Below are 15,997 nucleotides of genomic sequence, written 5' to 3'. Positions count from 1 at the left end.
TAGTAGGATCGTTCCACCCTCACCCCGCTTACCTTGTTGCGCCTTGAGACGCACACCTGTATAGGCGCATATTAAAAAGAGGAGCAAAAATAACAGTTCATGATGTTGATTACTTGGGTTTGAGCTGCAAGCAACTTCTGCTTGTCTACTAAAAACCGGGAAGATCTGGAGACACAGTCCCTTGAAGATTCTTTACAAATCAGCCACAGAGTGGAGCCTCTTCCACACTTGTTCTGGCGGTCCCACAGAGAAGAACCACTCCAGTAATCTTTCAAGCTCACCCAAAGAGCAGAGCCTTTCCAACAATGTTTACATCCCTCCCACAATTGTTCAGGCTCTTCCACAGAGCACAGCCACTGTGTCCATTTGTTCCATCCCTGACACAAAGGAATGCCTCTTTCTCAATGTTTCCAGCTCACTGCCAGAGGAGAGCCTCTCCCAGAAGTCTCGTGGTTTGGGTGGGGCACTCGATAAAAGACTCATGGGACCCAGTGGACGTTTGGGTAGGGCAAGGCCCTAGCATGCTAGAAATCCGCGATACCTCGCACAATGACCGTCATAGACAGACAGAAACCAATCACAGGATATGGCTCCTTTGCAGTGAGGTCTGATCTGAACCACCTGTGTATAGGCGCGTTATAAATGCCATATCATATCATTTATCATATCAAGACCATTTTCCATTCCAATATGAGCCTTTTCAAACGCCTCATAATGCACTTACCATTAATATCCAACTAGCAGGAAAAGGGGACAAGTGGAATTCGGTTTGAGAGAAAATGTCTTCTGAAAAATGAATCTTGAAACAGCGGAAACAAAATAAATAAAAATAACATCCCTTTCCCAACAAATTTTACAGCAGCAGTATTTAAATTCTTGCATCGCCAATAAAACCATCTTTAGACCAAAACAATATATGCTGTTGCAAACTCCCACAACAAAAGCAAGTGTTCCAATAGCAAAATACATTCGTTTTACAAACACCAACGCAGTGACATAAACGAACAAGACAGTGGGCCTCATTACAACGTAGGCGATCGCGGAATGAACGGTGCCGGTAAGGGACCGGCACCGTTCATTCCGGGCCGCCACATTACGAGGTCTGCAGCGGGTCCCGCTCTAAACGCCTGGCCAGACCAGATGTACGTAGCGGGACTCGCTAGCAGACCAGGATGCTAAAAACGGGCCTGTCATTAATGGGCCTGTTGTTAGCATCCTCCCCATTCCCATTGAGCCCTATGGGGGCTCAAATGGGAATGGAGATCTACCGGGTCCGGGTCCCGCAAAAGGGAATTACTGGGCCCTCCAAGGTCAGAATGGCCCAGTAAATCCCCTTGTACGGGACCCAGACCCGGTACCCGGTTTGAGGGTAGCCATGCCGCTTAAAACGGCATGGCTACCTCCAAACTCGTAATGAGGCCCAGTCTTTGCTTGCAGGACATCAACACACTATGCAATTTCGTTTTCCACAAGATCCTTTGCCAATATGTGTCACATTACTGAAACAACATTCTCCAAAGTTGAACATTGGAGATGACTTTTGGTACAGATTAAATTGCAACAATTAAGTGACATCATTCTTTTCCTATAACTTGCAATTGCAGGGACTTGCGGGCGGGGCTTGCATTGACAGAGATCCATTACTGAATAAGTGCGTCTGTTTCTAAGGATTGCTTTAGGTTGTTCCGCCACCTGACTCAACAGTGTCAAAACGTTAAAAACTTCACAACACATTTTTGTGTTCTTCAAGAAAGGTTTGTATTCCAAATCTGAAGGCACACAGACAGGTGGCATACGCCATCTTTTGTTTATAAAGCACTTCCTGCCACATTCACGCACCTGTTCAGCAAAGCAAATACCAGGGGGTTTCATTACATCACTTAATGGTTCTCAACATATCGACCTTGAAAGAATGAGTCCCAGCTGGCCCCTTGCCCAGATTTAAAACACTATATGCCAGGTCCATTAATGCACTAGAGATCGTTACTGGCTTTGCTGGTGTAGCCCGTGGCCCCAAAAGGCCCTGCTAGTAGGGGCTATGTACTAGTCCTGTAAGGGAGCACCCAGAAATGAAGACGCAGACAGCAGGATAATAAAAGTACTTCATTGAATGATTAGTGTGTGTTTTATTTATTTATGTGTCCTGTGTGCCAAGGGGCTGGATGGAATGTTAAAAGAAAAAGGAAAAGAAAGGAACAATAGAATAGAACTCCCCTGCTCAGGAATGGGCTGGGCAGGTGAGAGAAAAAAGGGAAGAGGATTTAAAAAGAAAGATAGTAAGAAAAAGACAGTTCGAGAGAGAGAAAGAGGAGAGAAGAAGAAAGAGACTTACCTGGGGGGTAGCTGCCTCAAGCGCCCCTTCACGGTCCGAATCCAGCATATGGGGATGGGCGGCACCTGGGAGTCCCCCCATAGAGGCAGCCAGAGGACTGAACTGCTGATGCAAGGAGCCAGTGAGCGCGGCGGTGTCCCCATGACAACGGGGACACTGCCCAAACTCAGAAATTGGCGCAGCGGGCACGGCAATGATGTCGGGTCCAACCAGAATATATTAGCAATGCTACAGGTGCAGCGGTGAGCACCGTTGGGCCCCCCAACTAACAGGACACACCCTGAAGATAACAACTGACTGCAGGGTGTGACAGTGAACACAGGCGGACGCCCACTCATGAAGGGGGCTGCCCAGAACATTGATAAGAGCGCAGTCTGCGTGGTGAGTGCAGGGGCCCCATGTGGTGGACGGGGCCACTCTGAAGAAAGAAGAGGGCTCAGGGCCTCAGCACTCGTCATAAGGGGACAGGCCCCATCAGCACCTAGCCAGCCACCATCCAGCCTTGTCACTAGGCTCTGCACCAGCTAGCACAGAGCAAGTGCCATCAGAGACAGATGCCAAGGTACTATGAATGGGTGTCTGACTGCAGCAGTCACCCCATTATGACATAGGGCCTCATTACTAGTTTGGTGGTATTTCAGAGGTAAATCCACTGAAATACCACCAAACAGATTTACAGTACTGCCACTTGGTCAGGTAGAGTTATCGCTGGATTACAAGTGATGGTAGGCGGTGTCAGTCCCCAGTCAGTCCCCGTTTATTGGAGTCCATAGCACTCCATTGGGATTTCGGCAGAATTACCTCCTGGGGTAATTCCACCTATTTGGCTGTTTTTTGGTAGTAAGCTGGAAGAATTACCTCCAGCATTTTTTCCACCACCTTACCTCCAAAACCATAGTTTGGCGATGCGGTAATGCAGCAGTAATGCAGTGGTAATTCAGTTACCACTGCATTACCAGTTTTTGTCCACAGCGTCAAACTCGTAATGAGGCCCATAGTATTTTATGTTGTATATATGTTAAAAGTCCATGTATATATGTATGTGTAGTTATATGTATATATTTCTTTAAGTAATGTTATGTAGGGTAATTGTTAAGTAGGGGGACGTGTAGAGTTGGGGTAAGTATTAGGGGGTAAGTTAAGCAGAGTTAAAAGTTAAATAGTGGTAGGACAATATATATAGAGGGTTGTTATTTAAAATCGGAGGTAGAAGAGAGGAACTCTGGTGTGGGGTAGTGGGATAGTGTGTTGGCCTGCCTGAAGCCACCTAACGAGATGGGACCTGCCACAAAGGCCATTCTCTGGCCTCACACTCCATGTGGGTGATGCCTGAGTTTATGTAGAGGTCTGTTGCGCCAGATTCACCGTAAGGGTTCCTGAGACCCCTCCAAGGAAGGGTGACCTGACGCAGCGTTTCCCGAGTTAATTGGACCTCATGCCAGGGGAATATTAGGGAAAGGTGTAAAAGGTATATGTGGTTTCATTAAATAAAGATGGGTCCCAGTTGGAATTCCTATAAAATTCACTCTGGTGCCTGATTCCCGTAGTGATCAAAGAAGTCAGGGTGTAGACCATCTCCTGTTAATAGCGATTTTATTTTAGCAGGTGCAGCACCCCTCCCTGCCCGGTGGGGTGGGGGTGGGGTATCCATGGGAACTGTCCCTGCTCCGTGGAAAGGAAGGAGCACATTCTTGCATGGACTATGGCCGGGAAACAGGGGCTACACTTGTGTAAGGTCGTTGTCTTCACGGTTCACTTCCTGTAAAGCTAAGCCCACCTTCACTAGCCACACTCGCTCATCCAGGTCTGTACACTTGTGAATGACATAAATAATGTTTCATAAAGGTTGAATACAAACATAAAATGGCTGTGAAAATAAGACACCATGTCAGGGTAGTTCAGTGAAGACCACAGCACCACAACAATGTAGAGAAAGAAAAAAGAGTAAAAACAAGGTTTACCAACCATAGCGCAGCTAAAAATAATGAAAATAAAAACAACCCAACTTTAATATTAAAATTAAGACAGGAAATTGATCAAAATAAAAATACAAACATTTCTGGGCAGGAGCGGTATGGTTAAGAGTAGACGAGGAGGGCGCAGGAGGGCTGGAATGGTGATGAGGCAAACAGGAGTTACCCCCTAATTTGGAAAGTATACTTTCATGGATGGACAGACATATGTGCAAAGAAGGGGTGCAGAGTGAAGCTCGGGAATAAGGTGTACTACTAAATCAAAAACAAACCAATATCACATTTTCCAAACAAAATAATTAGATTACGACAGAATAAAATGTTTGTAGAAAAATTAAGTAAAGTTATGTTTTTAATTAATGTGTACCCCCTGTCCTAATTGATTTGAAAAGGGCTTCCTTTTTCCTGTGCACGTTAATTTAATTTGTTATTCTTGCCTCTTCAAAATGCCTGGTATATTTTTGACTGGCATGGCAGTAATATATTCGACGCCATGCTCAGCTGGTGAACATATTAGCATATATTTAGTTGTGATTTCCAATAAAAGCCCTCATGCACATTCAGATCCCTGTGCTAGGATGTGTTCAAACACACAATATTTCTGACTGGAAAGCCACACCTGTGAGAAGCCGCTCTTGGCTGTTGATGATGTGTTTTCATGTGGAGACGAGAGCTTCTATTGATCACGTTTGATCGATGGGTTTTTAGAAGCCACCAGTAAGCCATCTCGTGGGATCAGGTTTATGGCTTGGAGCATTAGGAATGTCCCTTTGTACCTGTTTGATCAGGCTGCTATTCCATCTGTTGCTTCACACTGTGGCACTCCGCTTGGCGCACCACCCGGGCAACGCAGCCACTCTCGCCGATCAGACGCACTTCACAGACATGTTTTGATTTAAGGAACTGGGGCAATCTTGAATTTCTAGCTACAAAACGCTTCATTTTAGGTGGATAAAATCACTTTTCACTCTTCATTGCCTAAGATTTTGGATTTCTGTGTTGGATTGTCTCTATTGGTTTTAACCTTTTTAGCAAGAGATGCTCTCCACCGCCTAAAGGTCGCCACAAGAGCCCGGAGCGCTTGGTCCTCATGGAAAGCCCACCAACTCCAGCCACTAGATGAGAGAAGAAATGAATTCTAGTTTGGCGGACTGTGGCGCTGCGCGACTAATCAACACCACCTTGTACCTGAAGAGGGAGCAGTATTCCAACACCACCCGCTTCTCAAAGGATCACCCTGCTCCACTTCTTCGTGAGTGGATCTTCCTCCCTACATCGTGGGAGGCAAATCTGTTCATCATCCCGACCGTGTCCTGCCTCTTTGCGGCCTTGCTCATCATACCCGCCATCCTCTTCGTCATCTGCACCAACCTCAGCCTGCGCCAGGAGACCAGATACCAACTCCTGGGAAATGCTCTGCTTTCGGATTTGGCATACCTTGTATTCTATGGCCTGAGCGCCCTCTTCAATGTGCTGAACCTCAGGCTTCCTGACTACGGCTGTGTACTGCTGCTCTTCCTGCTTGCCGTCACCTACTGTGGCGGGGTGCTGACCGCTGCCGCCATGGTGCTGGATACCTACCTAGCAGTCCTGTGGCCCCTTCGCTATGTCTCAATTGTGCCTCCATCCAGGACCAAGAAGCTAATCGTCATCCTCTGGATCTCCTCGTGTTTTTTCCCTGCTGTGATCTTTGTGGTATTGTATCTGACTCGCAAGGCGACGCCCTGTCCCTTTGAGATGTGCTCGCTGCCTGTCATTCTCATCATCACTCTGCATGGTGATGACACCATCAAGTTCTGCTACATCCTCTTTGTAGCCTCCTTCCTGCTCTGCATCTCCTTGATCCTATGCTGCTATGCTTTACTGTGCTTTAAAACCCGGGAATCAGGCATCTGGAAGGGGGTTTCCTCCCGGGCGAGCATCACCTTCCTAATGCACCACACCATCCTATTCTTCTACTTCTGTCCCCTGCTACTCCTCATCACAGAGACCCTGCTCTACATTAACAGCATCATTGGGCTGCGCACAGGGCTGTGGGTCACCCTGACCATCTGCAACGTGCTCATTGTCCTGCCCAAAGCCTTGTTCCCTTACCTGTACGGTCTCCGGTACCGAGAAATCTCAAACTCTGTCTGCCTTCTGTTCCGATGGAAGCGTCCGAGTCTGGTGGCACCTATCACTGCATGAGATCACCTGCTGTCACCCGTTACCCTACAAGGTCTTAGTTGCTGTTCCAATGGAAGTTTCTTATCCAACAAGATCTCAACCTTTGTCCAGCTCCATGTCTAATAGAACATGTCTTGATGTGGTGGTTACCTGTAATCCCGCAGGATCACGACACTCTGGCTCGCTGCTGTCCTGATGGACATTTCTTAGCTTTCTGACACCCATTGTCCCATAGATCTCATTCTTTGATTGACTGTTTTTCCAATGAAAGTACCTGGGCTTGGTGACATTTATCCCATATGTTGTCAACCCACACACGCCTTCTGTTCTGATGGAAGCATCTTCCTTTAATGTCCAGCAGTATCTTCTGAGATCAGAAACTCTATCCAGATTCTGCTTTAATGGAAGTTATTTTCAGGTGGGAACCATTAAACTGGTGGTGCACATTGTGCCACACATTTTGGTGGCCCAGGTCCTGACTATGAGGGATTGTGTGTCTGTGTCAAGGGGTCTGGCACTCTCTCTGGACATAGAGGGGACATGGTGATGGACGTCTGTCCTGCTGGAGGGAATCATATCTCAGTTCCCAGTTGCCAACCCTTGTTATCTTGGGCAGATCCTTTTATTTCCTTGTGACTAGGTCTAATCACCTATGTTTGAAACGGTTTGGTACAAAGCTCCACATAGATAATTTCGTTGGCTAATTGATCAGAACACTGTCTTCTTCACTATGTTTAACAGAAGCTGTTTAAATCAGGAAGGAATTGGCTGAGGCAGGGACGGATGGAGTGAATACGCTTGCTCCTGTGGAGGTTTTTGGATTCGATTGCTTAATTATGGCTCTGTGGATGCATCATTTAAGAAGCGTTCTGAAAATGGCATGGGTCAAATGACAGGACTGCTAGCTACAGTCAACCAGTCCCAGTTCTCTTTCAACTGTGAATCATTACAAATCGTTATTTTAATAAATTGCAACCCTGTATCTAGTATAACTGTTATCTATTGGGACGACTTACATATGGGACTCACGCCTGGCACACTTGCTTACTAGTCACTGCATAGTATGCAGCTTTGAGTTAGCAGATAGGTGGGTTTTAAAATGTTCCTTCTGGGAGTGCAGGGGATGCTGGCAAAATAAGGCAATGCAGAGATGTGTGTCAAGAATGGGCAGCATTCAAGATCAGAAAAGTGTGTTAAGTCCAGCCAGATGGACTCCGGGGAAAGATACCATGCGGATCTTGCAGGTGTGGCAGTCGGTCAGTGGAATCGTTGCAATGCCTGTCTGCTCACCCACTGCCAGGGCTCTCTGGGGTCAGAAGCGCGGGGCAGGGTGGCAGGGGGCAAAGAGAAATCCGCACAGTTCTTCGGCACAAAAGTCTTTGCACATTTGGTGCAAACGCAACGAGAAAGATCAATACACTGGAACTAAGCCAAGGGGGTCATTACGAGTTCGGAGGTAGCCATGGCGCTATTAGCACCATGGCTGCCTCCAAACACGGGTCCAGGTCCGGTCTCACTGAATGGGGACTTACCGGGTCATTCCGACCTTGGAGGACCCGGTAAATCCCCATTCAGTAAACCATTCCCCATTCCCATTTGAGCCCCCATAGGGCTCAATGGGAATGGGGAAGGCGCTCATAATGGGCCCGCAAATTGCAGGCCCATTATTAGCTCGAAGGTCCCTTAACGGGTCCCGTAAAGAACGGCTGGTCAGTCCAGCTGTTCCTGCTGGGACCCGCTAAGGGACATCGGAATAGGGTGGTAAGTGTTTACCGGCACCAGCATCCTTACCAGTGCCCATAAACCCTTACCGCCCAACTCGGAATGACCCCCAATGTCTGGCAAGTCACTAAAAGCCACAGCATCATATGTGCACCAGAATATCCAGAGAGAAAATGTAAGGACTAAATATAAAGTTGTACAAGAGACCACCTGTGATTTTAGACAACATTATCAGCTTGAGTTCATACTATAAATAGCATCAGTACCGCGTTGCAGATCTACAAGAAAAGTGAATCTGATGAATATATGTACAAACAGGTGCAACTTTCAATGGAATCTGGAGGCTGCTCACCTGAAAGCTTTTGCATTGTGTTTGTAGGACAGCGGGTTTGTCCAGCAGTTTTCTAATTAAGCATTAAAAAAAATCCTTTTGAATGAGAAATCAGAAGACCTGGTTTTGGGCACCTGGAACTGCTTTATGAGTCTTTGTAGATTATCACAATAAAGAACAATGTGGCAAACATTACCAGTAATTTTCATGTCATTAATATCACTCCCTATATATAACAGGCACATTGTTATACAGATATATACATTAGTGGGGCTTCAACAGCCCCTAAGCGTCCCCTTAATATTCGCAGATCGCCCCTATATACATCTGGTGACCCATGGTTAGTCACAGGCTGCGATGTAGCCATATTTTCTTTACAGTATATGCCTGCATCATATGCACTTCTGCACCATATACGCACCATCACACACAAGTAACAACCAAACAATAGATTTTAAGGAAGGTAGTCCACGACACACCGAACGATCAACTGAGAGATAGCCATGATAGGGGGACACAAAGACTGAATACATAGGCTGACCAAGACGGAAGTACTAGGACGACTCATCAATAGCACCCTGGCCCTGAACCACACTAAGCTCCAACAGACCAATGCCACAAGGGAATAGGGAGCACCCAACCTCAGCTCCCACACCAGAGGGGGAGAAATTAGGCACACCCAATCACAGTATACAATGCTCACCAGGATACAGCGGGGACCACGCCGCACCATCACACACTGCGGTCAGACGGCCTATAAGAAATCTGCAACAACCGCACCCACAGGAATACAACTCAAATGGAACAAGAAGTATTAGAACCAGGATACAGACCCCACTAACCCAACTTTCAAATCTCTGCATACCCAACCCATCCAAAACTCACACAACCATCTCTCACCCAGCAATCCACATGCACTTTACCACCGTGCATCAACAACATACAAACAACACATAAAATGCACCTACAGCACATGAGGCCTCGCCCGGGCTGATGCTCGCACCAAAGCTCAGTGCACGGTGTATACCGAACTGAAGCCGCCAACAGCACACCACTTCTCTCACTCTCCTACTCCTCCTCCACCCGACTAACCCTACCCAGTCTCCTTCTTGTTTACAGATCCGCCAGAGCGCCTGGGGAACAATTCCATTGGCGACAGTGCGCTATATAAGTACCTTTAACATAACATAACATAGGGCAGGGGTCCGCATAACATAAGTGAGAAACCTTGATTTAATTGGCGTGTTTGCCTTTGCGCTGCCGGTACCAAACCACTGATAAAGCTTTTATTGCCTATCTTCATTGCATTGTAAATAGCAGATGCTACCAACAGTCAACTAAGTGGTGCTCATTTTAGCAACTTAGTAAAGATGAAAGGCTGAAAGGGCCGCACCAGAACCCGAGCACATGCATGCAGGTTGCACATAAATCTCTGAAGATCTACATATGTGTGAAGCTCACCCCATTGGAGGAACCATTTTAAAAGGGCACCCTCTCCTTCCTCTCCACCATGCTCGCTCTCTGTATCCTTCCCCCATTTTCTGCAGCTGTTGCTTGGAAGCTAGGGCCATGCTGCATAAATCCGGTAGGAATTTACAGGGATACCGGGGGAAATGCTTTCTCTTCTGAGACACAACCATAGCCTGCATGCAAATTGACTGCTGAGCGTGAACATTCTACAGCTAGTGCCAAAGCCAAAGCACTGTCCACTTTTCTTGCCCAACTATTTCATTCATTTATTTATTTATTTATTTATTTATTTATTTATTTATTTATTGATTGTGCATTTGTAAGGCACTTATGAATCAAGAAATTGTATTTCAAAGCGCTCACAGGGCAAAGGGGAAGGAACAGGGGAACAAAAAGGCAAATACAATAATACTGGTGAACAAGACAGAGGCGGTCCTACTAGGCCTTGTGAGCATTCAGAACGTGCAAGTGCTGCGAGAGAGGAGGAACCAGGGAAGGGGGTCAGTGCTAGACATTCCACAGAGGGGCAAGTGCCAGAGAGTCAGTTGCAGGCAACAGGTAAGTGCTTGGCCGAGATCACTAGGTGAAGAGTGGTCTGCATATAATACCATAAGTGAAGGCCTGTGGGACAACACAGGCCAGTGGGTGCCCAAAGGCAAGTGCTGAGATAAGGCGGAGGCTGAAGGCGATTGGAAGGAAGGCCATGACCCAGAAGGACACATAAGGGCCCAGGCCACCAATCTCTGCGACTGGGGGTTTAGCACAGGAGGGAGCGGGTGAAGGGGAGGTGAAGAGGAAAGTCCTGAGGTGCTTCCCAAATTTGAGAAGATTCAGCTCAAGACGGAGAGGAAGGGGGAGGCTGTTCCAGAGGAGGAAGCCAGCCAAAGGAAGTGATAGGTCACCAGCTTGCTGTTTAGAGAAGTTGGAACCGGAAGAATGTAAAGATCTGAAGGGAGAGTATTTGGTGAGAGCAAGTTGTAGATAGTGCTGTCCCCAACCACAGATAGCCTTAAGGCTGATGCAGAGGGGATGTGAATTTGATCCTTGCAGCAACCGGGAGCCAATGGAGAGATTTTAGGGCTGGAGAGATACAGTCCCTGGACTTGAAGCCAAGGATAAGTCTCGCAACCCTATTCTGGATAAACTGGAGGGGGGCAGAGAGAGGAAGAGGATAGATTAAGGAAGAGTTGTTACAGTAGTCCAACCTAGAGAGCAGCAGAGCTCTGGAGACATTGAGCTTCTGAGGAAAAGTGAGGAAAGGAAACATACCAATGAGCAGGTGGAGTTGAACAAGGGCTTTCTTGGCAAAGTGCAGGATGTTAGCGAGGAAAGAGAGAGAGGAGTCGAAGATGACGCCAAGGTTTCTGGCTTCAGATGAAGGAGAAGGGAGAGGACCCATGGAGGGTGGCCAGAGTGAAGGGGGAGAAGGGGAGCAGGACTCCCAAAAGGAAGGATCTCAGTCTTGCTGGCATTGAGGCAGAGATCATTAGAGGTACACCAGGACTGGATAGCAGATAGGCAGTCAGGAATGCTGGAGAAAGTCAGGAGAGGATCAGAGGGAAGTTTGAAGAAGAGTTGGGTGTCGACTTCATAACACTGTAGGTGAGGGGAGAAAGTGGAAATGAGCTGAGCAAGCGGGCGAGATAGACACTAAAGAGCCAGGTTGATTGGAGCCCTGGGGGATGCCACAAGTGGAGATGGAGGTAGGAGAGGTGAAAGAGCCCAGGTAAATCTGGGAGGGAAGTTCAGTGAGGAAGGAGGTCAGCCAGTCCAGTGCCCGCTCCAAGATACCTAGGGTATCATGGAGCTGTTTTATGTGGATGGAGTGGTTGACCGTATCAAATGCAATGAAGAGATCAAGTAGAATGAGAACAGCAGGTGAGTTAGAGTCAAAAGATGTGAGCAGTTCTTCACCGGTGTTCAGGAGAGCAGTTTCCGTGCCTCTGGATGCTCAGAACTCAGATTGATGGTCGTGTAGGCAACCAACTTTTGTTTGGGAAAAATATGAGGAAACAGGGCTGTCAAACCATGTTCTGGCATTGTAAGGTGATGTAATAGTATTTATAGTGCTAAGGCTGGAAGGAATCTAGGCGCTAGGCATACCAGTGAGGAAAACCCTCAAAAAGATAGAAAAGGAACAAAGAAACTCCGAAAAGATAAGTCTTTACAGCTTTTTGGAAGCTTATATGGTCAGCCATTTCCCAAAGTTTAAACGGGAGAGAATTCCACACAGTCAGTGCGAGGATAGAAAAGACTCCACCACCTGCCCGTGCTCTGCAAAATCTAGTCACTATGAAAGGTTTCTGTGAGGCAGAGTGAAGCGACCTAGCAGGGACGTAAGGGGTCAGTGGATCTTAAAGGTAATTGGCTCCAAAGTGATGAATTGCACAGTGGACAATGCAAAGAATCTTACATTTAATGTGACTGCTCATTGTTAGTACATGTCAGTTTTCATTCCTATACAGTTTATAAACATAGGACTCCAAATACCAGCATGTAATATGATTCAAGCAGTGAGCCTAGAAGCCCAGATTGGATGATTATTTTACATCTGCCTGGGACACCATGAGATCATGCCAAATGAGCAGTGCCTTAGACACACAGGAGAATATCATACGTGATAAAGCCACTTGCTCATAAGCCTTTCTCTGGACTGCATGACACTTGATTTTGGGAATAATGTGCATAACATTTTCAGATACAAAAAAATCTTTAACAAGCTAATATGCACCCTCCCCGCCTTTTAGGAATTGCTCCGAACCACAGCCGAGCTGTGGCCAGAACAACCGATGCAGCCCTGAGGCAATGAGGGTGGGCCTAGCCCTTCATGCCTACCCCTGTCAAGGCCAATGTTCACAGGTCACTTAGTATGGACACATTAGCAGAAATACAGCACCCAGACCATTATCCCGCAGCATCCTCGCTATGCAAGCTCCCTGCCTACCTATAGCCACCCTACAGAGAACTGTGCTGCTACCCTGTGATCTGCCTCTACAAATAGGCTTTGCTATCGCCAATGCATGAGTTAGAAAAGGTATTTTGTCTTATTTTACGATTGTGTGCAGTTCCTCGTGCAGAAAATGGGAGTCTATTGGACTGAAAATAGAAGACACAGTGGGCCTCATTACAACTCCGGCGATAGCCTTGCCGGTAAAATCTGCAGGCTGCCGCTGGAGTTGTCATTTGTTCCGGTGCCTGGCTCCACGGAAACACTGGGGGGATTACGACCCTGGTGTTCCTGGCAGTCAGGCGACAGAAAATCGTTAACCCCCATTCCCATTTTAGTCACATGGGACTCAATGGGAATGGGGATGACGGTTGCACCGGCAATGTTAATAACGGTGCCGGTGCTTCCGTGAAAGTCTGCGGGCGGGTGCCGTCCTGCCCGCCAGGTCAGAGCTGGTGGGTGGGATGGCAGCCACCTGCAGACTCAGAGTGTGCCGGTCTGGTAACAATGGTACCGGTAGGCTTACCGACACTGTTGTTACCGGACCGGCACACTCGGAATGAGGCCCTTTGTGTTCCTATTTCCATCATGATTATTCCTACCAGGGTTAGAAACAGAACAAGCATGTGTTCTATTCCTACTGCAAGCGGGCATGCATGCCAGAATTAGAACAAATATTGTTTCTCTTTCCAGGGCAAGCAAGTGGTCTCACTATGGAAATGGAAACATAGATTTCTTTTACTTTCAGGTCCTGTTTTAGGGCCCTAGTGAATGGAAGCAGGCCCCCTACCCCACCAGAGACTAACCTGCATTAGCCCACACACCTGTTTCACTGATTCAACATAAGAATGTAAAGGTTCCAGGTACCCCTAGCCATCTGAAAATCTGTTTTTTTCGAGTTTTCCCCTAACTGGGCCTGGCATAACTAGTGCATAAACAAATACCACAATGACATGCAAACATACAAGCATACAGAAACGGTCATGGATATCACACAATGAACAGAAACAGGAGAGCAGTTCAAAAAAGGAAGTTGAGGTTACAAGCAAGTTCTACACATGTTCGATTTGCCAGTATTAAGGTTAGTCAGTCCAAAAGAATAATTTCCCAAATATAAAAAAAAAATCAATTCAAGTACTAATCAAACCTCAGCTCACATTGCAATACAATGTCATAACACTTACTTTCCATGAGTGAATGTCTTAGTTTGGTTGTGTGTGGTGTGAACATGTCTGAAATGTTGTCAGCAAAAGATGTTCCTGATACATCCTGCTTCTATTGTGTTTTTCTGTAAGTTCTGCAAATGCCTAAATAAAACAGAAAATCGTTTCGCATGATTGTGTATTTAATTGTGGGATTTTCCCTAATGGCATAGCTTGTGTTGTTGTTGTTGTGTTCTTCGCCTTTGATCACACTTTTCACTTCTCTTTCTGTTCGTGTTTGTTGTGCACATGCCCGAATAAGACCAAGAAATGTTCTGTAAAAGCGGAGGCTGGCTCTAGGATTTTGTGCATACATTTTCCACTTCTATATATGTCGGTGTGTTTTCTGTGTGTTAGGCGCATACTCTGAAAAAAGCAAATGTATAAACATATTGGGAAACATACTTTTTACTCATGTGTGTTTTCAGTGTGGAAAGGATGCAGTGTCGGATTTTTCAATCAGGCCAAATAGGCACTGGCATATGGACCCGCGAGAACTGATCAAAATAAAGTGGTGCTGGGAATTAAAAACGTTTCAGGAGATCATTTGTGGGGCTGCGGGGATGTCTGACATTTCGACTGCCTAGGGGCCTCCACAGGGTTTAATCCGGCACTGCAAGGATGTGTTATTTTGTTCACCTTTGTGCGCACACGTGAAAACTGTGACACACATTTTTTTGGGCCCATTGGTTGTAAAATGAGATCTTTCATGCGATTTATGCAAATTACCTTCTCAATCAACACGTGAAACAAATTTGGCTCAGCACAGAATTTCCTATAAGAATACAATTTGCTGGAGCCAGTAAGCACAAGTTGAGTACTTCTTCAACTCTGCACCCACATTTGTTAGGCAGATATTGACCTTCTCTTCAGGCGTCGCTGTTCATTAACGTGCTTCACTGATAACAAGTGGCCATTATTATATGCCTGAAATGTTAGCATATGAAGTTTTCGGTGCCGTTCATGAAATATCATAAATGTCAGATTTCTGCATTTCTAAACCTTCTTGGGCTCTAAGGTATTTCACTATCAGTTTGAATCTTTCTTTAAAATGCACAATGTCTATTCATGTGTGTGTTAAACAGACACTGAAAAAATGTAATATTGAATGGATTTGTTGTTGCCTGTTTATTTTGATTTAATTGTCTAATTTACATGATACGCCTGAGTTTCTGGATCCTTTCTAGAACGGCAAAAAAGCAGAAGATGAAATTTGGTATCTAGTGATTATACCGAATACAAAATAGAGAATGACATATTAATGAATAAAAAATAACGAAAAAATACTGATTACAAATAGATATATTTATGTGGGCTTGGGGTTACATCTGTGAAAATGGAGGAACTGGGTGGGAGCCTTCCCAAGAAAAACTAAAATCGGTCTTTTTTCATTGTTTATGTTTCGTTAAAATTTCATTCTCTATTTTTTCTTTTGGAAAATTACAGTAAACCATGAAATTCATCTAGTTTTCTCTTCTGTGAGTGTTTCTTAAATATGAGACTTCATTCTTCCGTGCTTTCCCAAATCGAATGTTTCAGGTAAATCTGGCATACAATGTTGGCACATGCCTCATGATAATCTTTGGGCTCAAACATAATGAAAATATCTTTTAGATAGGTAGTACTGGCATATACTATTGGTATATATTCATGAGACAGGGACTTGTGGTTGTTCTTATTGCACAGAAGCATTACAATACTGTTGGTCACCATTCATCTATTGGACTATGTCAAATATTTTTGGGTCCATTGGTTGTAAAATGAGATCTTTCATGCGATTTATGCAAATTACCTTTTCAACCAACACATGAAACAAATTGGGCTCCGCACAGAATTTCCTATAAGAATACACTT

At 45.8% G+C, this 15,997-nt stretch overlaps 1 protein-coding gene across 1 annotated transcript; it reads left to right on the top strand.

Annotated features, from left to right (window-relative positions):
* The first annotated feature begins 5,424 nt into the window (after positions 1 to 5,424).
* Positions 5,425 to 6,492, top strand: GPR148 (G protein-coupled receptor 148). Its single transcript, XM_069620189.1, has one exon. The coding sequence runs from the start codon at positions 5,425 to 5,427 to the stop codon at positions 6,490 to 6,492; it is 1,068 nt and encodes a 355-aa protein (XP_069476290.1).
* Positions 6,493 to 15,997: the final 9,505 nt, after the last annotated feature.

The sequence above is a fragment of the Ambystoma mexicanum genome, chromosome 10 (assembly GCF_040938575.1).
Source record: "Ambystoma mexicanum isolate Mex_15411 chromosome 10, UKY_AmexF1_1, whole genome shotgun sequence".
Taxonomy (NCBI): Eukaryota; Metazoa; Chordata; class Amphibia; order Caudata; family Ambystomatidae; genus Ambystoma; species Ambystoma mexicanum.
The sequence above is the reverse complement of the archived record's forward strand: the minus strand, read 5'-3'. Positions and strand labels throughout refer to the sequence as shown.

Coding starts and splice junctions, on each gene's coding strand:
- GPR148 (XM_069620189.1), top strand. CDS start 5,425: ATGAGAGAAGAAATGAATTCTAGTTTGGCGGACTGTGGCGCTGCGCGA.